This window comes from Bos grunniens, chromosome 19, assembly GCF_055505025.1.
Source record: "Bos grunniens cultivar Pamir isolate PY7600 chromosome 19, Bosgru_T2T1.0, whole genome shotgun sequence".
NCBI classification, from domain to species: Eukaryota; Metazoa; Chordata; class Mammalia; order Artiodactyla; family Bovidae; genus Bos; species Bos grunniens.
In genome coordinates, this window is record NC_141183.1 from 38,653,820 (window position 1) to 38,675,807 (window position 21,988).

Sequence of the window (21,988 nt, forward strand, 5' to 3'; positions counted from 1 at the left end):
CAAAGAGTCGGACACGACTGAGCTACTTCACTTTTTTTTTCCCTTTGGGAAAAGAAAATTTTCTTTTTAAGGAAAAAGAAGGTGGGTTCTTGTTATTTTTCACAGCAAACCTTGTAAGTAAAGTTCTTGGACTCGACTTGTTCAATAAGTATGTGTGGCTTCAGTAGGAGCTGGTGCAGAGCAGGGTACTGATGGTCGTTCCCATTTATGTGGGTGAAAAGTCGCACGTGTGTCTCCATGTGTACGTGTGTATGTATTCACACATGCATACGCGTGTGTATGTCTCCCTGTGGCTGTTCTGTCACTTGATAGAAACACGAAACTGGCCATGATGCTTCCTTCAGGGGAGGATAACTGGGTGGTGGGGGCTAGGTGTGAGGGGAAGCTTCTTCTCACTGTATTCTCTTGTACCTTTTGAATATTGAATCAGGTACCTATAATGCCAATTTACAATGTTTCTAATTTTTAAAAGTGGGAGAAGAGGGTCTTTTCTTCATCAGAGTTCCAGATGAAGTTGATAGGAACTGGTCAGAGAAGCAGGGCTTAGTGTGGTGGTCAACAGACAGCACGACTTTAGTGATGCTTGAGGGTCATCTGTGATAGTTCTTTAATAACAATCATGTATTATTTTTATAATTAGCAAAATAATTATAAAAGCAAAGTGAAGGGTGGAAATGCAGAAGATGAGGATCCAGGGCGTTTGGAGGATGCTGGGAGGACATTGGAGGAATCTGGGATGATGGCACAGTGTGGGGGAGGGAAAGGAGACCTGAGGAGCACGTGGGACAGAGGTCATGGAACTGGTGACAGGATGAGCCCAGGGCTGCATCTGGCGCTGGGGACCTGTGTCACAGCACATAGGCTGGCTTCATCCCTTTGCAAAGGGGCTCCCAGTCTGAAGCGCTCTGACCAGGGCCACTTGTTTCCATTCAGGGAGAAACCCCGCTGCACACAGCCTGTCGGCATGGCCTGGCCAACCTCACTGCAGAGCTGCTGCAGCAGGGGGCCAACCCAAACTTGCAGACGGAGGAGGCCCTGCCGTCCCCAAAGGAGGCCATGTCCCTGCCCAGCTCAGCAGACAGCAGCGTCTACCTGCAGACGCCCCTGCACATGGCAATTGCCTATAATCATCCAGATGTGGTGTCTGTCATCCTGGAGCAAAAAGGTAGGAATTTGGGGGTCCTAGTCCCCAAAAGATGGGGGTTACTACCCATCACTGTGACCTCTGAACTGTGTCATTAACTACAATGACACAGTTGATGTTTCTCCTATTGGTGAGTTTTCTTACCCAAAAAATCCTTTGAGGTCCAACCAGATAAGTGTATAGTCTGGTTCTGGCTACAGTTTTTTCCTGTGTACATTTGTAGGACGGGGCCTGCCCACTTCACCTGTGAGGTTAAGGTGTTAAAACCTTGTACTTCCCCTCTCTTATTTTGGGGGTTTTTTCCCAGGACATACTTCAGGGGCAGGTCGAGCAGAGCTTTGCCTCGTTGTGAGCACTGTCTCTGAGAACTGTTACCACCGGTCTTCCATGAGTCGGTCAGCCCTCTCGTCCACCTCTGAGCCTCCCTGGCAAGTGAACCTTGAGAGAGGAGCCAGAAAGGAGGGGGCCAAGGAAGCCCCTGCCATGTGGGAGGCTGATTTCCCTCAGAATGTCATTTTCCAGTTTTTCCTCCTTCCTGCCCTGAAATTTGTTTTATTCTTGCCTGCATCCTTGTTGTGAACAGCCTGTTTTCCTTTTGTGAACATCCAGGGGTGGCTCAGTGGTAAAGAAACCACCTGTCAGTGCAGGAGACGAGGGTTCAATCCCTGGGTCGAAAATATCCCCTCGAGAAGGAAATGGTAGCCTGTTCCAGTATTCTTGCCTGAGAAATCCCATGGACAGAGGAGCCCGCTGGGGTACAGTCTATGGGGTCACAAAAGAGTCGGACACAGCTTAGCGACTAAACAGCAGCAGCAGCATCCTTGTTAAGGCCAGCATCCTTTAGCACTGTGCTTGTGGGAGGAAGTGGGGTGTTAGGTAGGCTTTGCCTTCTTCTTTGCCCACACAGGAGGTGTAAGATGGTAGGGCTTAAGTGTTTAAAAAAAACGTTTCCAGTTCATTGTTTGATCCCTTTTTGGTAATCAAGAAATTAATGTGTGTTTCCATAGCGGAGCCTGTTTTCCTTTTGTGAACGTCCAGTGTTTTAACCTTTACAGCCATTCCTTTTCCTCATAAGCTTTGCTCCAAACTATCAAACGTCTCGGCTTCCACTTCCCACAACAAGGTCTGTCAGTTCTCTTTGTATGGAAGTGATCAGTCAGTCAGTTTGGAACTGAGCTTGCATTCTCTTGAGTACTTTCAGTGTGATCCATGGGATGATGAAATCAGGTGTTTTTTTTCCTTTTAAAAAACGTAGCTAACGCTCTTCATGCCACCAACAACTTGCAAATTATTCCGGACTTCAGTCTCAAGGATTCTCGAGACCAGACTGTGCTGGGCCTGGCATTGTGGACTGGTAAGGCAGTGTCAGCGGCTGCAGACAGGCGTGCGCCAGAGGGTGGGTGTGCGAGGGAGGGCGGCGGAAGGGTTGGAGCTAATCGTTTGTGTAGACTAGCCTTTCTGTTTGGATTAAGCCTATAGTAATGTGGAAAACTGCTGGCCTTGCGAAGTCGGGAGGGCGTGTTTGTTGTAGTAAGAGGCTGAGAAAGTGGGAGAAGCTGAGCCAGCGTTAATCGGGGCTTGTCTCTTTTGCAGGCATGCACACGATCGCAGCACAGCTGCTGGGCTCCGGGGCTTGCATCAATGACACCATGTCGGATGGACAGACCTTGCTGCACATGGCCATGCAGAGGCAGGACAGCAAGAGCGCCCTCTTCCTTCTGGAGCACCAGGCGGACATAAATGTCAGGTGGGCTGGAGCAGCGTCCACCACTGCACCAGGTCACGTTTGATTGACGTGGTTCAAACGCATGGCCTCATTTGTAGGGAAGAGTTTTGTTCCTTGTTAAATAAAGGAAGAGAAACAGTAATTCTCAGAAAGTGCAGGTACAGTGTTGAGAAGGGGAACTCAAAGGGGGAATTGTGTACTTCGGTCTTACTTGAACCTTTTGAGACCAGGGCACAGTATGGCACAAAGCTTACCAAAGTGGACAATCCAGAAATCAATTGTTCAAGTAGGGATTTCACTTCATAATGAAGAACATTCCAACAAATGAGCTATCAAAAGGCTCGAGGAGGAATTTCCTAGAAGTCCAGTGGTTAGGACTCCACACTTCCACTGAGGGGCCCTGGATTCAGTCCCTGGTCAGGGAACTAAGATCTGTAGTGCGACAAAAAACAAAAACAAAAACAGGAGGGAAGGCTTACAGGGCAAAAATACACAGTTAAACTTTTTTATTATTTTTGTTTTTAAACGAATTTATCTTCAGTGTCAGCTGACCTACAATGACTGAGTGGATGAACGTGTTTTGTCAAGTGGGTGGTCAGGGTGGCATTTTATCCAGAGGCTGTGGAAGCAGCCATAAGTGTGCTGAGCAGTTGGGTGCAACAGGGTAGCATGGCGATACTCGTTTTTTAAATGTCAGGAGGGACAGATGCTATTGACAGGTTGAATTTCTCTGGAAGAGTATTGGTGGGTATAAGTGAAGCGTGTTTGGGGTACAGTGGACTCTGGCCTCCGGGACGCTCAGAAGGGCACCCTGTCATTTGATCCCAGCTCCACACGTTTGTTTTGGTGTCCGTGTCCCAGCAGGACTCAGGATGGGGAGACAGCCCTTCAGCTGGCTATCAGGAATCAGCTTCCCCTCGTCGTGGATGCCATTTGCACGCGAGGAGCTGACATGTCTGTGCCGGATGAGCAGGGGAACCCCCCGCTGTGGCTTGCACTGGCAAATAACCTGGAAGACATCGCATCCACTCTGGTGAGACAAGCTCAGCCTCCGCTGCACATGCATGTGGGAGTGATTTGTGTCAGAGTTGGATTTGGCACCTCCACTGTGATCATAACGAGCAGGAGATCTGCCAAGTAGGAAATTGGGTCAGGAATGAGCATTTTTAAAGTCGTGTTCAGGAAACTTGGGGTTCAACATAGTCACGGCCCACATCTTTTCTCAGGCTGTCTTTATCAAGAAAACTACCAAGAAGTAGGAGAGCTAAGGCCCCTCCTCCGGGGTCTTCTCCTGAGGTGGCTTAGCTGGCTGTGGGCTGCCCTGACTGTTACCACAGTGATAAGTTCTCAAACCTCAGGAGTGTCCCCCTTATTCAGAAGACAGAGCCCCAAAGCGGATGTAACCTCAAAAGCTCATTCAGTTTTCTGAAGGGCTTGAAATGCGGTTTTTAAGACATTTTGCACCAGAGGGTTTTAGCCAGTTGTTCTTGAGATTACCAGTTCTTAGCAGAGTATATGTTACTGGGGGCTATAAGTAAGAGTGTGTGTGTGTGTATGTGTGTATGTGTGTGTGCAGGCACTAGTCTGTGTTTTCTGTCCCTTCTAGGACACAGCTTTAGAAGGTGCTGATCATACACATCCTTCTTTTATTTCTCAAATCCTTCCTACAGAACCTAGTACACAAGCTTGCACCAAAGCAGATTTTAATCAGTGTTTGTAAAACGCGTGAATGGTACAGATTAAAATAATTACCGGTTAACTATCAGCTGGATCTTACCTGAAAAATGTACGTAATGGTAGCTTAGGGCTGAGAGATGGTAATAAGCATGTTCAGCTTTGCCGAGCAGCGTTTGAGAGTGACCTGTGCTTCCCTGTAGGTCAGGCATGGTTGTGACGCCACGTGCTGGGGCCCAGGGCCGAGCGGCTGCCTGCAGACGCTGCTGCACAGAGCCATCGATGAGAACAACGAGCCCATCACCTGCTTTCTCATTCGCAGGTCTGAGAGGCCTGGGTATCCCTTCAGATCCTGTTTGGACTATTGCAAGCTGGCTCTCTCCTCTCTTATTCCAACTATAGTCTTGACATGTCTGTAGCTGGCTTGACCTTCATATTGAAGACTAGAGAGGGTCACTGTTCTGTCAGGTCAGGGCAGCCAGGGACTTGACTGTCTGATGAGGAAAGAGGTTCGTGTGCCGAGATCAGAGAGTCTAAAAACTAAGCCAGTTTCCTGCTTTGGGACCCATATTGGCCCCTGTCATCAGATCTGACCTGTTCACACAGTGAGACCAAGAGGCTGGTGTGGAGAAGACCAAATGGCCTCTGCCAGACTCCATCCCAATGCTGGAGCCATGACAGCCTCCATGGCCTCAGAGTGCAGGAGGTGTGGGAGAGTGCAGAGTGAAGTTGTGCAGGACAGCGTTCAAGCCATGATTCTTAATCTTTAAATGCACATGAATCCCCTGGGAAGCTTTTAAGAGTTCTGATACCCAAGTTGCCTCCAGGACCAGTTGCTGAAGAATCTATGGGAGCAGGACACAGCAATACTTGAGACCAAGGACTACAGTCCTTGGCGGCGGCAGGCTTTCTGTGGGGTTGGATGAGGCTGCTGCTCCACGCCTGTCAGCATGCTTTCCTCTCACTTCCCCTTCTTTTCAGTGGCTGCGATGTGAATAGTCCCAGACAGCCTGGTGCTAATGGGGAAGGAGAGGAAGAGGCCAGAGATGGGCAGACCCCTCTGCATTTGGCAGCCTCCTGGGGGCTGGAAGAGACAGTCCAGTGTCTTTTGGAGTTTGGTGCCAATGTAAATGCACAGGTATAGAGGGTCTCTCTTTTCTGGGTAGAGGGATGGTCACCCCAGAATCAGGGGAATCTACTCTAACGTCTGGACACCTTGCAGTCTCCGGTCCTGGACCCCTGCTTTACCATGAATGGGCCAAAGGGACAGACACAGGAACTGACTGTCTCCTGGGTCGTACAGATGTCTTGTTGGTATTTAGTTTCTCGGTGGTGTCTGACTCTTTGTAAGCCCGTGGACTGTAGCCTACCAGGCTCTTCTGGCCATGGAATTTTCCAGTCAAGAATACTGGAGTGGGTGGCCATTTCCTTCTCCAGGGGATCTTCCCGACCCAGGGAATCCAGGGATTGAATCTGCGTCTCCTGCACTACAGGCAGATTCTTTACCACTGAGCCACCAGGAAGCCCCCACAGCCTGTCTCATAATTGTAATTATTCCAGGTCAAAACTTTTTTCCTCTGTGTCTTTGTCCTTTCTACAAAGTGAAGAAGGTTTGTTCAATCAACTTATCCTGTCCCCTTTAGCTACAGATGGCCACTGAGAATTTGTTCTAGTCCCAAGCTGAGTACTGTATTTAAGAAAATGTTCAATAGCTCAATGGGACATCCCTGAGTCACATTCCTTGATGCTTTTCAGCATTCTAGCCTGTGTGTGCTGCTTCACTCATCTAGCAGATGAGTAGTGGTTTAACTTAAAGGTGAGGTTGACTGCGCTTCTCTAAACCAAATGTGTTTGTGTCCCTGGGCTACTGGAGCATGGCGGTAGAGTGGCTGTCAGTCATCCTGTGTTTGGCCTCTTGAAAAGATGATTTCGGATTCAGAGTGGCAGTGTTAATTCTCAGAACTGAATTTGATTTAAACTTTTTCTGTGTCATATTTTTCCTGGATTTTATCTTCACCTCGATGTTGAAATCTGTGCCTGGTCCCCAAAGGATGCAGAAGGAAGAACGCCTGTCCACGTGGCCATCAGCAACCAACACAGTGTCATCATTCAGCTGCTGATTTCTCACCCCGACATCCACCTGAATGTGCGAGACCGGCAGGGCCTGACCCCCTTTGCCTGTGCCATGACCTACAAGAACAACAAGGCGGCCGAGGCCATCCTGAAGCGAGAGTCCGGGGCTGCCGAGCAGGTGAGCGGGCGACACCCGGCCAAACACAAGTCACGGACTAAACAGGCCTCTTCTGTATCAAGGTGTTTCTTCAGTCTTGGCCGTTCGGGTGCCTGCTCACTGCTTGGTGGAATGTGCCTGCTCTGCCCTGCACGTCGGCCACCCAGTGGAGCCACGTGTACAAGGACGGGGCCCGGTGACAGGAATCCTCATCTTGCAGAACTGAGGGCACCCTTTGTGTTTTCTTGGTGTTTTACTTGCCCTAGCAATGAATATCTTAAAAAGGCTTAAATTGACCTCGAGGAGCTTTTGGGTTTTAGAGGAGCTGCCACCATTCAGCTTAGCAGTCTCGGTTGTCCTCGTTCTAGACGATAAGCTGTGGACCTGCAGCAGCAGACTGGGCCAGGAGACTGTGGCAACCGGTCTGAGGTGGGAGCTGACGTGGGTTTGTCAGGTCAGTCCTCAGATACGTGCCTCTCCATCCAGCTCTTACAGTACTGCTGAGGTCTCTGAGTAGCCGTTTATGAAGGTGAAATGGAAATTTGGGACCTGAACAAAAGTCCTAACATGGATGAAGACTTTGGCTTTGTATTTGAGGCTTCCGTGCATCCCTTTTCTTCAGCATTTGCCTCGGTGTGACTGATTGTGTAGGTGTTAACCTCACCCTTGCTCACATGGGGTAGAATGTTCTTAAATGGAGACAGTCCTTTCACCTTTTCCTCCTCATGTAGTGTGAAACCAGTGCAGACACATGCTGGGTGTGTGTGTGTGTCGGGGGGTGGCTGGGTGGACGTGCGTGTGCTGTGAAGGATGCTGGGTGTATGTGTATGTTGAGGGGTGGCTGGGTGGACGTGCGTGTGCTGTGAAGGATGCTGGGTGTATGTGTGTGTCGAGGGGTGGATGTGTGTGATGTGAAGGATGCTGGGTGTATGTGTGTGTCGGGGGGTGGCTGGGTGGACGTGTATGTGCTGTGAAGGATGCTGGGTGTATGTGTGTGTCGAGGGGTAGATGTGTGTGATGTGAAGGATGTTGGGTGTATGTGTGTGTCGAGGGGTGGATGGGTGGACATCTGTGTGATGTGAAGGATGCTGGGTATTTGTGTGTGTTGGGGGGTGGATGGGTGGGTGTGGGTGTGATGTGAAGGACGCTGGGTGGATGTGTGTGTGTGATGTGAAGGATGCTGGGTGGATGTGTGTGTGATGTGAAGGATGCTGGGTGTATGTGTGTGTTGGGGGGCGGATGGGTGGGTGTGTGTGTGATGTGAAGGATGCTGGGTGTGTGTGTGTGTCGGGGGGCGGATGGGTGGGTGTGTGTGTGATGTGAAGGAATGTGCTGTGTGTAGCATGTCTCCCCTCCTTCTTCCCGAGCCCTCACACTGACATGACAGCCCTGGTATTTGGCGTGCCCTCTGTGGTTGGATTTGAATGACCCGCTGTCTGCTGTACATCAGTGGAACAAAGTCTGTGACATACTGTTGGTGGCCTTCCCCAACATGAATTATTATCCTGTAGCTCACTGAAAGAGGAGACTTTGGTGGAAATTTCTGAAGGCTCTTTTGGCTGCTCACAGGTCAGACTGGCGTTGCGGCTGCGGTGTTCGAGTGCTGGGTGTTTGTTTTCGCCAAAGCAGGAGACACCCACGGCCAGCATCGCCTGTGCCTTTCCCTGTGCAGCCCAGTGTTTTGCCAGCCTCCTCTCCCTGTCCTTCAGGTTATCTCTTGCTTGGCCTTCCAGGTCTGCTCCTGCTGCAGGAGGATGCCAGGGCAGCTGGCTTAGCTCCCTTTTTCTGACCACATGGATGTGGCCATGCACACACGGTCCTCTGGACAAATACGCAGAGCGGGTCTGTAATTTGGGGGTTGGGGTGGGGAGGACTGCAGTGCGGCCTCTCCGGTGGTCAGTGCAGCTCACAGGTGCTCAGGAGGCATTTTTGTGGGGGACACCCACTAACATTTTGGTTCCCACTTGTTGCCTTAGGTGGATAACAAGGGCCGGAATTTTCTGCACGTGGCAGTTCAGAACTCTGATATTGAAAGCGTCCTGTTTCTGATCAGCGTCCAGGCGAACGTCAATTCCAGAGTCCAGGATGCTTCCAAGTTGACCCCTTTGCACCTTGCTGTCCAGGCAGGCTCTGAGATTATTGTCCGCAACTTGGTGAGTGTCCCTGAAACATTACTGCTGTAAGCTGTGGACAAAGCATGTTATAGGGTGTGTGGAGACTCTATTGTCACAGGTGTTTTGCCAGGAATTGGGAAAGGCCAGTGGGAATTTAGGGAGCAGCCAGGACACTCGGGAGAGCAAGTGTGTCTTGGCATGTCCTGCACGCCCAGTGGGCAGATGCTGAGGTGAGGTCATGAGGGAAGGCAGGTTGTGGGTGGCAGAGGCAGGCGGGGGCATCAGGAGACGAGATTGTGTCTGTCCACCTGCTCCGTGCCAGGCTCTTAGCTGGCGCTTTCCAGGGAGTGCTCTCTTTCTTTTTGTCACTAGTCTTTATTACTTAACATTTTGAGGCAGAATTCACAAACAACATTAGCGTCAGGTATACAACACATTGGACTTTCCTGGTGACTCAGATGGTAAAGAACCTGCCTGCAATGTAGGAGACCCGGGTTCAGTCCCTGGGTTGGGAAGATCTGCTGGAGGAGGAAATGGCAACCCACTCCAGTATTCTTCCCCGGAAAATCCAATGGACAGAGGAGCCTGGTGGGCTCCACTCCATGGGGTCACAAGGAGTTGGACATGACTGAGCAACTAAACACAACATACTGTGTTTCGTTGTATATTTTGTGCAACATATTGATTTGATAGTTGTATATTTTGCAAAATAATCACCACGAATCTACTTAACATCTTTCACCATTCATAGTTACAAAAATGTTTTTCTTGTGATGAGGATCGGTTTTTTTTAAAGATGTATTTATGTATTTTATTTTTTGGCTGTGCTGGGTCTTCCTTGCTGCATGTGGGCTTTTCTCTAGTTGTGGTTGATCAGGGGCTACTCTTCGTTGTGGTGCACGGGCTTCTCATAAGCAGAGGCTTCTCTTGTGGCGGAGCACAGACTCTAGGCACACAGGCTTTAGTAGTTGTGGCTCTTGGACTTAGTTGCTTTGTGGCATGCAGGATTTTTCCAGACCAGGGATCAAACCAGTGGCCTCTGCATTGAAAGGCAGATTCTTAACTACTGGACCACCTAGGAAGCCCGAGAATTTTTAAATCTACTCTCTTAGCAACTTTCAAATATATGCTATGGTATTTATCCACTATGTAGTCTTTTCTGTTAGTAGCTGTTTTTGAAACTTTGTTAGAAAGTGGATGATAAATGAATATATATTATTTAAAGGGCCTTCTTGCTTTGATTCTGCACTTCTCTGTGTTGCTTTCTTTCTTAAAAAAAAAAAATACAAAAATAGTATATTTTTATTGTGGAGAAACTTAAAACACATAAGGACAGAAAGTGGTTAGTATCTCCCTTTCACTCCCAGCTCTGCGTTGAGTTTGGTATACGTGCTTTTAAACACCTTCAGCGTGTATGCGTGTGTGTGTGTGTGTACGTACACATTTCTCTATCTCTCCTTGGACATCTTGTGTCCACTGTGTGTGAGGACGGTGCAGATCACTGCAGTCCTGTGTAGTTTTATTATATCCCATAGTCTTAGTATATTTGGGTCCTAAGGAGTGGCTTTTTGGACATTTTGGTAATTGCCACTTTCCCCTTGGGACAGATTTTGTGGTCCTGAGGCTCCCCAGGAGTTAGCTCCCCGCTTAGCCAGGAAGGCAAACCCTGGCGGGCAGGAGATTGGCAGGCTTGCCCCCTTATGCCAGACCTTGGTTGGTGGTGGTAGAGCGGCTGCTCATGTAATCAACGTCATCAGCTTCTTGCAGGTGCCAAAGTGAATGAATTAACCAAGCACCGCCAGACCGCCCTCCACCTTGCTGCCCAGCAGGACCTTCCCACCATCTGCTCAGTCCTCTTGGAGAATGGAGTGGACTTTGCTGCTGTGGATGAGAATGGAAATAACGGTAATTCCCAGGCGTTCCCTGTGTGCGGTGCCAAGGGCCTCAAGCATTCCCTTCCTTCTGGGGTGGCAGGGCAGCACGCACCATTGGGTCTGTTCCCCGTCCCGGAGATTGGCTCTTACAGGGGCCGGGCTGTGACAGGAAATGCTCTGAGCTGGGCATGCAGCCTGCTCCTTGATGGAGACCTGGGCAGCCTCCTGATGTGAATGGTGACCCTAGAAACCCAAATGGCTTCTTGTGAAACTGTTAAATCTCACCTTTGGATAACTGCAGAGGCACAAAGCAAATCTTAGGAGGTTGCATTTAGAATTATTCTTGGGGGCAGTGAAGACTGGAAAGGAGGGCTCTGTGAGCGAATGGTGGCGGCTCTGTGAGCGGATTGTGGCTGCTCTGACTGGGTCCCATTCAGTGGGAGATTTGTGAGGCCGAGAAGAGTTGAGATGCTCTGTGTGTGCGTCTGGGCTCGTGCTGTAAGAGGATTTCCTCCCCAGCTCTTCATCTTGCTGTCATGCATGGCCGACTCAACAACATCCGGGTCCTCCTGACAGAGTGCACCGTGGATGCTGAAGCGTTTAATCTACGGTGAGTATGTGTGGTTCAGAGCAGAGGCCAGGACTCCACGTCCCCTGGTGCACCCCTCCGAGCTGGTGGTCACAGGCATCTTACATGAGCCCCAGGTGCACAATGCAGAACTGATCACTAGGGCACTTGACCAGCCTTTAGTGCCCTGGAACTTTTCTTTTTGAAAATACGTTTTAGGTAAACTTATATGACCGTTGTGTCCTTTAGATTTATCCAGCATCACAGAGTTCAGACAGTCCCATTTCTTTTACTCATGATGGCCATGGCAGATACACACCTAACTTTTCCAGTTTGTCTTCTCAGAGGCCAGTCACCACTGCACATTTTGGGACAGTATGGCAAGGAGAATGCTGCAGCCATCTTTGATCTCTTCTTAGAGTGCATGCCCGAGTATCCTCTGGATAAACCGGATGCAGAAGGAAACACAGGTACGTGGTGAGGCTCTTGTTGGTCCTGTCTCACCGGTGTTCCTTGCTTCCTGGAAAATCAGGAGCCCAGGCACACGTGTCATTACTGAAGGACACTCAGCCCCGTGCACTTCGGCTGGGCTCTGCGAGTGGCATCACAGATCCCTGAGGCGGAAGTTGGCAGTGTCTGACTTTAGGTACAAGCACATCTAAAGCGTATCTAGTGCTCCAAAGCCATACCCATGTCCAGACAGGCTGTCCTGCCTGTTTCTGTTGGCCTCATCTACCTTGTATCTAGTCAACTAGGTCCCTTCCCAAGCTTTCAGGTCCCGAGAGAGAGAGGAAATACAGTTGCCTCACAGGTGCTTCAGAAGGAGGAAATGGGTCATAGTACATATTCACAGAGAAGGCATGTTTTCTACAGATAAGGGCTGATGTTTGATTGAGGGGGTTAATAAACAGGCCTCTCTCATGGTAGTACTCTCACCACCCACAATCACTGTGTTAACTTGTGTAGCTTTCATAGTGCTTTTGATGTACTTTTGCATTCATTTTCTTCCTCACAATAACCATATAAGGTAAGCAGTACGTGCAGTGCGTTCCCACTTTTCAAGTAAGGAAACAAAGATGAAACCCAGGTCTGTCTCTTCCCAGCCCAGGGCTGTCTGAACTGTTCACTGCTGCTGTACCCCCGTTCATGCCAGACAGAGCCTCTGTGGCCTTTTACAGCAGTGCTGTCACCGTGAGGTAGCCCAAACGTCTGCATGGAACCAAATGTTTGGTCGTTCCTTCTTGACCTTGGGAAGAATTCTTGGCCTTGATTCATGGACATGTTTTTAAGCCAGCAGTGGCAAGCCTAAGCTTCAGGGGGGTCAGCTCTGGGAGTGAGCTGCTAGCCCAGCACCTGCTCCAGTGAGCAGCGTGGTCCAGGGGCCGGCAAGCAGGCAGGTGCTTCACGCCCAGGCTTCTGAATTACACAGACCTGGTTTCAGATACCCAGCTCCATCATATCTCTATGCCTGCTTCCTCCTTTGAAATAATAACCTAATTTTTGTGAATCATTTGCAGAATTAAAGAATTTAAAGTATCTGTGAAATGTAAGTAAAAACGAGCTGCTGGTAGCTGTAGTTGTAGGGAGGACCAGGAGGGTGGGCTGGCCAGAGCCTGGGTGTCCACTCCTGGCACAGGAGAGAGGCTCCATGGGGTTGAGTAACTTTCTGGAGCAGGCTGACCACACTGGTTTATGATTTTCTCCATGTGTGCACACCTCACCAGTCTTTAGAATTTGTTGCATTGTGTGGAGAGTGTTCTGTGCAGGAGGAAGGCAGCTGAGACGGTGGTGCATATTTCCCGCGGCATCTGCTCCCTCCTCAGTTCTCTTGTGGCCAAAGCTTTGAATGGGCAAGAGTGTGTCTCTGGAGCCCCTGGCTCATGACTGGTCCTTGGCTGCAAGATATTACAGATCCTCTGCAGAGCTCTTACCAGAGCCGCAGGGCCCTCTGTGTGTCATGGGGACTTTGCTAACGAATGTCCTGCCAGGGCTGTGTCCTGCCCTTGGCCATCCTCTGCTGGCCCTTTGGCAGGGCCAGGCTGGGCCCGGGTGGGCAGTAGCCCTGCATGTGGTTTTGTTTTCCAGTGCTGCTCTTGGCATACATGAAAGGGAACGCCAACCTGTGCCGTGCCATCGTCCGCTCGGGGGCCCGCCTGGGGGTGAACAACAACCAAGGGGTCAACATCTTCAACTACCAGGTCGCTACCAAGCAGCTGCTCTTTAGACTGTTAGGTGAGTGGCCTGCGTTCAGCTGCATCAGGTCGCTACCAAGCAGCTGCTCTTTAGACTGTTAGGTGAGTGGCCTGCGTTCAGCTGCATCAGTGCAGGCACCTGGCAGTGTCTTTTACCCAGACGTACTGGTGGTCTTGAAATCTCAGGATGACTTGCTGTACAATCTGAGATGGTAGTTTTCGAGGCACCACGTGGTTTAGGATTTTGTCTGTGAATGCCGCAAAGCGCCTTTGAGCAGGGTTGGGGAGTGTCCTTGTTAGCAGTCTCTTTACAGCGTGTCCTGCTTTGGGGCCCCGTCAGATTCCTGCTTTCCCAGATCCTATGGGAAACCCATTGGCTCCAGGCAGGTCTCCCCAGCGCTCCTGGCTATGTGTCTGCACACCCTTCATCCTTCAGCTGATGCCAAATCTTTCCATCCTTCAGAATGGCCTTTGATTTAGTCCCACTGACTTTTCCTCCCCTGTGTGACCCAGTTAGAACAGGCAGACCTCAGTCAGTTTCCAGCCACTACAGTAAAGTGAATATTGTGATGAAGTAAGTCAACACGAAGCTTTGTGGTTTGCCAGTGCATGTAAAAGTTATATTTACATAATACTGTAGTCTGTTGCATAAGTAGTGGCACTGTCTAAAAAACAATGTATTTATGTATACTTTATTGCTAAAAAATGCCAAAACAGTTAAAATAGTAACATCAAAGATCACTGATCACAGATTACCATAACAAATATAATAATAATGAAAAAATTTGAAATATTGTGAGAATTACCAAAGTGTAACACAGACCCATGAAGTAAGAAAATGCTGTTGGGAAAATGGCACCAATAGATGTGCTCCATGCAGGGTCACTACAGATCTTCGACTTGTGAAAAAGATTACGGTATCTGCAAAGCACAGTGAAAGGAGGCATGCTCTGTTGCCCTCTTGTCCCTCACATCCCTCTGCCATGTGTTCCTTTGTTTCCTGGTCCAGTTTCCTTCTCCCCCTGCTCCCTGGTTTGGCCGGACACAGTCAGTATCTGACAGGAACTGGTCTTGTGCTGTGTTACAGATATGCTGTCCAAGGAGCCTCCGTGGTGCGATGGCTCCAACTGCTACGAGTGCACTGCCAAGTTCGGAGTCACAACGCGCAAACATCACTGGTAAGACCCGCCCCCAGTCACCCACCAGAGGAGTAAGAAGGCTTCTGCGGATTGCTTCTGCCTTTCCCCACTAGAAACCATGAACCTGCCAGGGCCTGGGACTCTCCTGGGAAAAACCTGACCACGGGACCCTGCCCACGTCTAGAGACATAGGGAGGCCAGCAGACACTCAGACGGGTGGCTTTCCTGTGGAATGCTGGGGTCCAGTGTCCTAGGCAGCCTGTCAGGCCTCGCGTCATCTTCCCCAAGTGTGAGAGTTCCCTAGCTCTTGCTGAGCCTGTCTCGAGCCTTAAAGCAAGAGGCTTTTTCCGGATCACTTAACTTAATTACTGGCCAGAATTTTGTTACCATGGACTGTCAGTTATACAGGCCTCGGTGTGAGTGAGCCGGCAAGGGGCAGAGCTGACTGCAGAGTACCAGGACGGGCTCGCGTGTCTGCTGCAGGGGCTGCTGTGACAGTGCTCACGTGCCCAGCCGCAGTCTACTCTCAAGAAACCCCTCACACCTCTTTTCTTTGCCTCCACAGTCGTCACTGCGGACGTCTTCTTTGCCATAAATGCTCGACCAAGGAGATTCCTATTATAAAGTTTGACCTGAACAAGCCTGTGCGAGTTTGCAACATTTGCTTTGATGTCCTGACTTTGGGGGGAGTCTCTTAGTGAGCCCCCAGGAAGGTCCAGGCCACATCCTCAGTCGCTCCCCAGCAGCTGCTCTGCTCACCAGCCTGACCCCACCCAGAGCAGGAGCTGGCCGTCGTCTTCCCGCGGCAAGAGACTGGAACAGTTGTGGACCAGGGGGGTAGATCCCATTTCAGATGATGCTGTATGATTGTCAGTGTGTCAGACCATGATCGAGGTCGCTAGGTGTCTCACCAGTCGGACCAGGCCTTTTAGCCTAAGTGGTAAATACGATAGGAATTAGACCCCATTCTGCTAGCAATGTACAAGGACACTTGAAACCCATGTTCTCTTCCAGTAGCTTAGTGTCCATCTCAGAGCATTCATGACGTCTCCTGCCTGGGCGGACTTCCCAGTCTGAGCCTGACCGTAGGAAGCCGGTGTCTGGCTGCCCAGCGAGAGCTGGCTCTCCTTTGGGGTGAATGGCTGTGGACTTCTCTGCACAGTGTTTCCGTAAAGGTAAATAGGATCCTCTTGGCCTGAAGTCTCTCACTCTTTTTTTTGTTTTTTGGAAAAGCTAAGCTGTATTTTTAGTGAACTACCCCTTTAAAAAAGGTGAAATCTTTCTAAACAGGGTTCAAAGATGAGAGCTGAAAAATTGTGGCCTTAACAACTGAAAGCTTTACCGGTATTCATACTACTGAGGTGTCCAACTGCACTCTGGCAGCTTGACACCTCCTAGCAGCCGTCTTGTTCTCTCCTCTTGCCATGTCCTGTCTGTGGAGTCCTCAGTTACCTGCCGCTAGGCAGTGGTAGAGAAAATGCACTTTTCTTGTGCTGCACTTTTTATATAGCTGCATTACTGGTGATTCCAATCTAAAAATCCATATTCAAAAATACCCTCACATATCTGTGCATCAGTGATTCTACCAGTCAGCTTTGACTGGATCTCAGCTCACACTAAGTCTTAAACGGAAAACTCCCTCGGAGTGTCCTTTGGAGCAAGAGAGTCACACGGGGCCAAGTGAGGAGAGGGAATCTGCAGCCTCAGACCAGCAGGTCCCATCTCCTTGACATGAGTGTTTCTTGCTAAAAACCTTCCCAGTTACTCTGTGAGCACCCCAGAGAGGGTGCCTGGGTCCCAGCTCTGCATAGGTTCTTGATCTGCCCTGTGAGAGCCACCAGCCAAAGGCCCTGGCCAAACATGTGTGACCCCGTTTTGGAAGGCTCATGTGCTGATAAAGCCCCCGGAACCTGTCAGGCCTTAGTCGCTGCTAGTACATATATATTAACCCTGAGGTGTTAAACTTCTTTTCTCTTATGAAGGTTTGGCCAGTTTTTTAAAAATGCACATTTAGAGAGAAACTTATACCACTGCTTTGAAAAAAAAAAACAACACTCTGAGATGAACAATATGTGTTGTACAGCTATACTCAGAGATTAACAATCTCAATCATATATACTGTTTTTTTCAGACATTTAGTAACCACTACATTTTTTTTTTTTGCATTAATGAAGTGTGCATATATGTGTAAAAGGGACTAAATATTTTTTTGCAGCAGTCTGTTTTTTTTGTTTGAATAGTGGGTATGTCCTCCATGTCACTGTAGAATTTATACATCCTGTTGCCTAAATATGTGTGTAAAATGAGCTGATAAACCAGAGTGCTACTTTTTTTTAATATTTCTGTGATTTATAAGATATATATGCTTTCTATGTTAATATGAGCTTGTGCAGTGTTTCAAAGAAAAAAATTAATTACAAGAGTTCCCTATCCCCCAAAGTCTCTGACCTATTTCATACTGAATTTTTCTAGAAAAACAACTGGTCTTGGCAAACACCTGACCATGTGGAGCATGTGTTCAGTTTCCATTTTCTGTTGCTTGAACAGGGCCTGAGTAAGTAGGCCTTAGTCGGGTGGTTTGATTCTGTCACTGGAAAGTAAGGCAATTATGCTTCAGTTATGAATCGAGGTGTTCGGTACTTTTATCCTGTTCTTTCACCGTCCGTGGTGGAGAGAGGAGGATGGAAATTCAGTGAGGGATGAGGCTGGTTGTCCTGCCCCTGTCATAATATACCAATCTTAGTAACAATCCTGCCTCTAACTGCACTCTAAAAAAAATCTTATAATCATGTCTGAAGTTGTCAAGCTTGTTTACCTTCACAGAGTCTAGGGACAGTGATGGTACTTAGCCTCCACGGGTTGGGGGGAACGTTCTGTGAGCTCTGTTCAGAGTGCATTCTTGTAGATCTAGAAGAAGCACCTTTCCATAGTCTTAGGCTCTCCCTGGCTCTCCCGATGGGCTGGAAGGCCACACTCTCAGTTCCTCGCGTGGTGGCTGCTCTGGGGGGACTCAACATGCTCTTGGTCCTCTTTGTGTTCTCCAAGCCATCGAACATGACTCTAGAACAAACTGCCTGGCTGTTCTTGTCACAATTTAATCCATAGCTTAAAGCTCAGTTTTATTCATTCAGAAAGTTGCCAGTTGTGGGTGAGTAGAGCAGGAAGACTAAACTTGATTGAAATATAATTTGCTTCATCAGTCAACATTGTTAACTCTAAGTTAGCTTTTTAACTGCCGCTTGCTCATCAGATCTGAGAGACAGTGTATTCTTACATCATTTTTTTTTTTAAAGATGAAGGTACAAACTGTGTCTATGTTTAAACAGAGTGGCTAAAACTAACTTGCTATTATCCTCGAATACAGGAAACTTCCCACAAACTTAAGTGCCTGCGTTTAGGACTTCTTAATTTCCAGTTCTTTTTAGTGGTGTCTCACTGAATGACATGTTAGAATGTGTGTTCTGTCTGGAGTTTGTTGCCAGTGTGTTGTCAACCCCAGTTACCGATTCAGTTGAGGCCGGATTAGATTGCCCAGTTCACCTGCCTCTCTCTCTCCAGGAGTGGGGGTCCACATGACCGCTGGCCCTCTACCTCAGAGCCCTGAGTTGTTTGTGACCACCCTTGTCAGCATCCTCACCACTCCCCCCGAATGGGCTCCTCGCGTGGAGCTCAACGTGCTGGTGGGTTCACTGCCACTCCTGGTTCATGTCTCCCACCTGTCGTATTACACGGGTTGTGCTCATCTTATCCATAAGCAGGAAGTGGACGAAAAGCCTTGGGACAGGGGAGAGCCTTGATCTCCATCTCGGTTTTATTTTTAATCTGGAGGAGAAAACCCGATTGAGCTATGTAATGATTAGATCTGAAAGGCAAACTCACTCTGCATGTGACAGCAGCATGAGCAAGTAGGTGGGATGCTTCCGTGACAGCCCCGCCTGGAGCTCGCAGGTTGAAGCTATGAGGGAGCTCGTGAGACAAGCCTGTTTCTGGGACCTGGGCTTGCTCCCCTCAGGACCAGCCCCAGGAGAAGTGGGCACGGAACTGGCAAGCCCAGCCCCTTCGAATCTGAGCACCAAAGCTCCCCACGCCCAGCCAGGGAGAGGAAGAAGCCAAGGGCAAACAATTTCCTAAAGGGGTTTGGAAGCCACGTTCTCATTTTGTGGAAGTAATTCAGTGAAGAGCTGACTTATTTGACTAAAACACTTACTAAATTTCCAGAAGTTATCATAGATGCCTTAAGGACTTTCTTTGAAAGATCATTCATTATACAGTTACTTTTTTGTGTGGCATAAACAATATACTAACTTCTTAAAACAGACAGTGTTGGTGTTCTGTAGCTAGGGAGTCTTGAGTTGGCAGCCTGCTCAACTTAATGACTTAACATTGTTTTTTGGGCAGATGCGTGGAGTTGGCTGTTACCACGACATACATCCCTGTGTGCTCTACCAAGGGGGAGGCCTGGGCAGAAACCGCAGGCACATGTTTAGGTTGGTCACTTTGGCTTCCAAGCCATTCCAGGTGGTGGTCAGTGTGGGGCGAGGGCATCAGGAGGACCATGGCGCTTATCAGCATTGTTTCTTTGGAGTTCGTGTAATGGAATGTATTTTTCAAATATTGATATTTGCATTTTCTGTAACAAGTCCTTATAAATAAAATGAGGTAAAATTGTGCATTTAAAGTGGAAACCTTAATAACATTTGTAGTTCCTTTTAACGCAAAAAGTACCAATAAGAATTAAAAACAAATACACAAATTTTTTTTAAACTTCTGACATGTGAATACATTTCTTTAACAACTACCCTCCAGGAAAGTTTGAATTTCCAACACTTTTTTCAGAAACACATTGTTGATAGCAGTGAAAAAATAGCTGTTGTGGGCATAACCACCAGCTGCCTGGATGTACTGTGCTCTTGGCCCAGCTTCAGCTCACGGTGACACCTGTGACCACAGCTGCTCCGGCTCAGCCCCCTGACCCCACTGCAGCTCTTGCACAGACCCTGGAAATTCCCTGACTCCATTATTTAGGAGCGACTCACGAAGATCCATGGTGAGGTTTCTGCTGGCTGTGGTCTGAAGAAAGGACTGTTACTGTGGGTTTCAGAGAAAACTAAGGCAAGAATCGGGGTTTGCAAGTTAAAGTCTAGTGATCCATTCCCCGCCCCCACCATGCAGTCGCACAAATCCAGTAGCTCACGTGGCCCTCACGCTTCTTGAGCTAGTGTTTTCCTTTCCTTTACCCGTCCTCCATTTTGCTCATCCCTTGTTCAGGCCAGATGTAGTGACTGATAAATCTTTTCTGGTGGCTTTTCTCATAATTAATAGGCACTGTTAGGGGCTTTCGTGAAACAACCCCAAGTAATCCTAATAGCCATCCTTGAGGAGAATTGGTCATATTATGTCAGTAAATACTGAGTGAGTACAAAACAGGCAAGTCGCATGGTTTCTGTCCCTCAATTTTCATGTCTGTAAAATAGAAGTGACCGTGGTTCTTCCTGGCTCACAGGGTTGCCCTGGGGAAGGTGATCCGTGATGAGTGCTGCGCCCTCCCTCCTGGGCAGGTACACAAATCGGTGTGCACGGTGAGTGATGCGCCCTCCCTCCTGGGCAGGCACACGAATCGTGGTGTGCACGGCGAGTGATGCGCCCTCCCTCCTGGGCAGGTACACGGATCATGGTGTGCACAGTGAGTGCTGTGCCCTCCCTCCTGGGCAGGTACACGGATCATGGTGTGCACGGTGAGTGCTGCGCCCTTCCTCCTGGGCAGGTACACGAATTGTGTGCACGGTGAGTGCTGCGCCCTCCCTGCTGGGCAGGTACAGGAATCGGTGTGCACGGTGAGTGCTGCACCCTCCCTCCTGGGCAGGTACACGAATCGTGGTGTGCACGGTGAGTGATGCGCCCTCCGTCCTGGGCAGGTACACGAATCGTGGTGTGCACATCGAGGTCCTCCTGGGTGCAGGCCGGGGGAGTCATGTCTGCTGCCTGTTTGAAGGAGTCGGGGGGCCCAGGTAGTAGAAGTGCTTTTGAGGGTGGAAATCAGATTAGTCCATACATGGCTGGGACGGCTCTCGTTTTGTTCCTTTTCTCAGTTTGTTTTTGGAAAGATATAAACAACTCTGGACCTGGCCCCCAGGCTGTCCCCACGTTCCTCCCCCAGGAGCGGCCTCTGGCTGCTCTAGCCAGGATTTCACTCCCCCACACTGTGAGCTCCCAGCCTGAACCCCAGGGGACACAGGTGCTTGGTAAATACTGAATAACTCAGGAGAGCAGTGCCAATGACACTAGTCCTCCATTAACCTGGGGCTGAGTCACCAGGATGCCTCAGGCACTGTGCTCAAGGGGTGTGTGGAACTTGGAACAAGGTCCTCACTCAAGTTCACCTCCTATTGTTTGTCCTGTTCAGGAGGGCAGACACACACCAAACGGTGGACACAGGACCATGGCACTGAATCAAGACAAGAACCTTGAGTTCCAGGCTCAGCTTCATTGCTGTGTGCCTTTATTAAGTGCTTCAGGCCGTGCTTGCCTCACCTGCCAGAGTGAGTAGCACACTTCCTGTGTGCTAGGTACAGTAGCCGTGGGCCTACACAGCCGAGTAATGTTCAGTCCCCATCTCAAAAGACGGTCTGCGGTCCAGCGCGAGAGGCTGGCAGGAAGTTCATAGTTACAGGGCACTGTGACAGTCGTTACTTTAGAAGTGAACGCAGAATTATTTTCCTAGAGGAAAGCGCATCTAAATCCACTGTTGGGTTGACCGTTAGCGAGGCCTCTCAGTTGACTGAGTTACCACAAAACAAGAGCTAGACAAACTGAGCACAAGAGGTGTCATTCCGGGCAGAAGGGACAGCTTGGGTGAAGGCGCTGCACGCATAAAGCAGCAAGGTGAAGGCTGGAGGGCTCAGCACGCGGGAGGTGGTGGGAGAGAGAATGGAGGCTGAGAGGAGACGGACCACAGGAGGGCCTCCTGTGCTGCTGAAGGGTTAGCACATCTCTACAGATGCCGGAGCCATGGAAGAGGTTTAGTTGGAGAATAATGCCCTGATCAGCAGGAGAGGACTTAGCAGGAGGGGGCTGCGGGGTTGTAGCTGGAGGGAGTCCAGTTACAGCGCGTGAGAAAGGCAGGCCTCAGCAAGAGGAATGCTGGGAACAGGTAAGGGGGTGGGACTGCCAGGACCTGGAGGCTGGTTGGGAGGAGTCCTTGGTGTGACAGGGCTGCTTTAAGATGGCCATGGTGGGACCAGCCAAGGGAATCAGAAGAATCTCGAGGAAGAAGATGAAGATTGGATGCCAGGACTGTGGAGTCTGCGGTGCCTGCAGAAATAACCAG

The 21,988-nt window shown here is 49.4% G+C and overlaps 1 protein-coding gene across 7 annotated transcripts in view; it reads left to right on the top strand.

The window, feature by feature from the left end:
* Positions 1-19,429, top strand: part of ANKFY1 (ankyrin repeat and FYVE domain containing 1) — a 69,570-nt gene extending 50,141 nt beyond the window's left edge. For 3 of the 7 annotated variants that reach the window (XM_086359566.1, XM_086359562.1, XM_086359565.1), the window contains exons 12-25: positions 934-1,165; positions 2,400-2,498; positions 2,738-2,891; positions 3,732-3,903; positions 4,748-4,866; positions 5,526-5,682; positions 6,595-6,795; positions 8,751-8,927; positions 10,646-10,793; positions 11,282-11,372; positions 11,676-11,800; positions 13,416-13,562; positions 14,610-14,700; positions 15,227-19,429. In XM_086359566.1, coding sequence (XP_086215692.1) covers positions 934-1,165; positions 2,400-2,498; positions 2,738-2,891; positions 3,732-3,903; positions 4,748-4,866; positions 5,526-5,682; positions 6,595-6,795; positions 8,751-8,927; positions 10,646-10,793; positions 11,282-11,372; positions 11,676-11,800; positions 13,416-13,562; positions 14,610-14,700; positions 15,227-15,359 — 2,046 coding nt within the window. In that variant the 3' untranslated portion in view covers positions 15,360-19,429. Of the gene's footprint in view, positions 1-933; positions 1,166-2,399; positions 2,499-2,737; positions 2,892-3,731; positions 3,904-4,747; positions 4,867-5,525; positions 5,683-6,594; positions 6,796-8,750; positions 8,928-10,645; positions 10,794-11,281; positions 11,373-11,675; positions 11,801-13,415; positions 13,625-14,609; positions 14,701-15,226 lie in introns of all 7 variants that reach the window. The other 4 variants (XM_086359567.1, XM_086359563.1, XR_015148051.1 and 1 more) reach the window with 3 other exon arrangements.
* Positions 19,430-21,988: the final 2,559 nt, after the last annotated feature.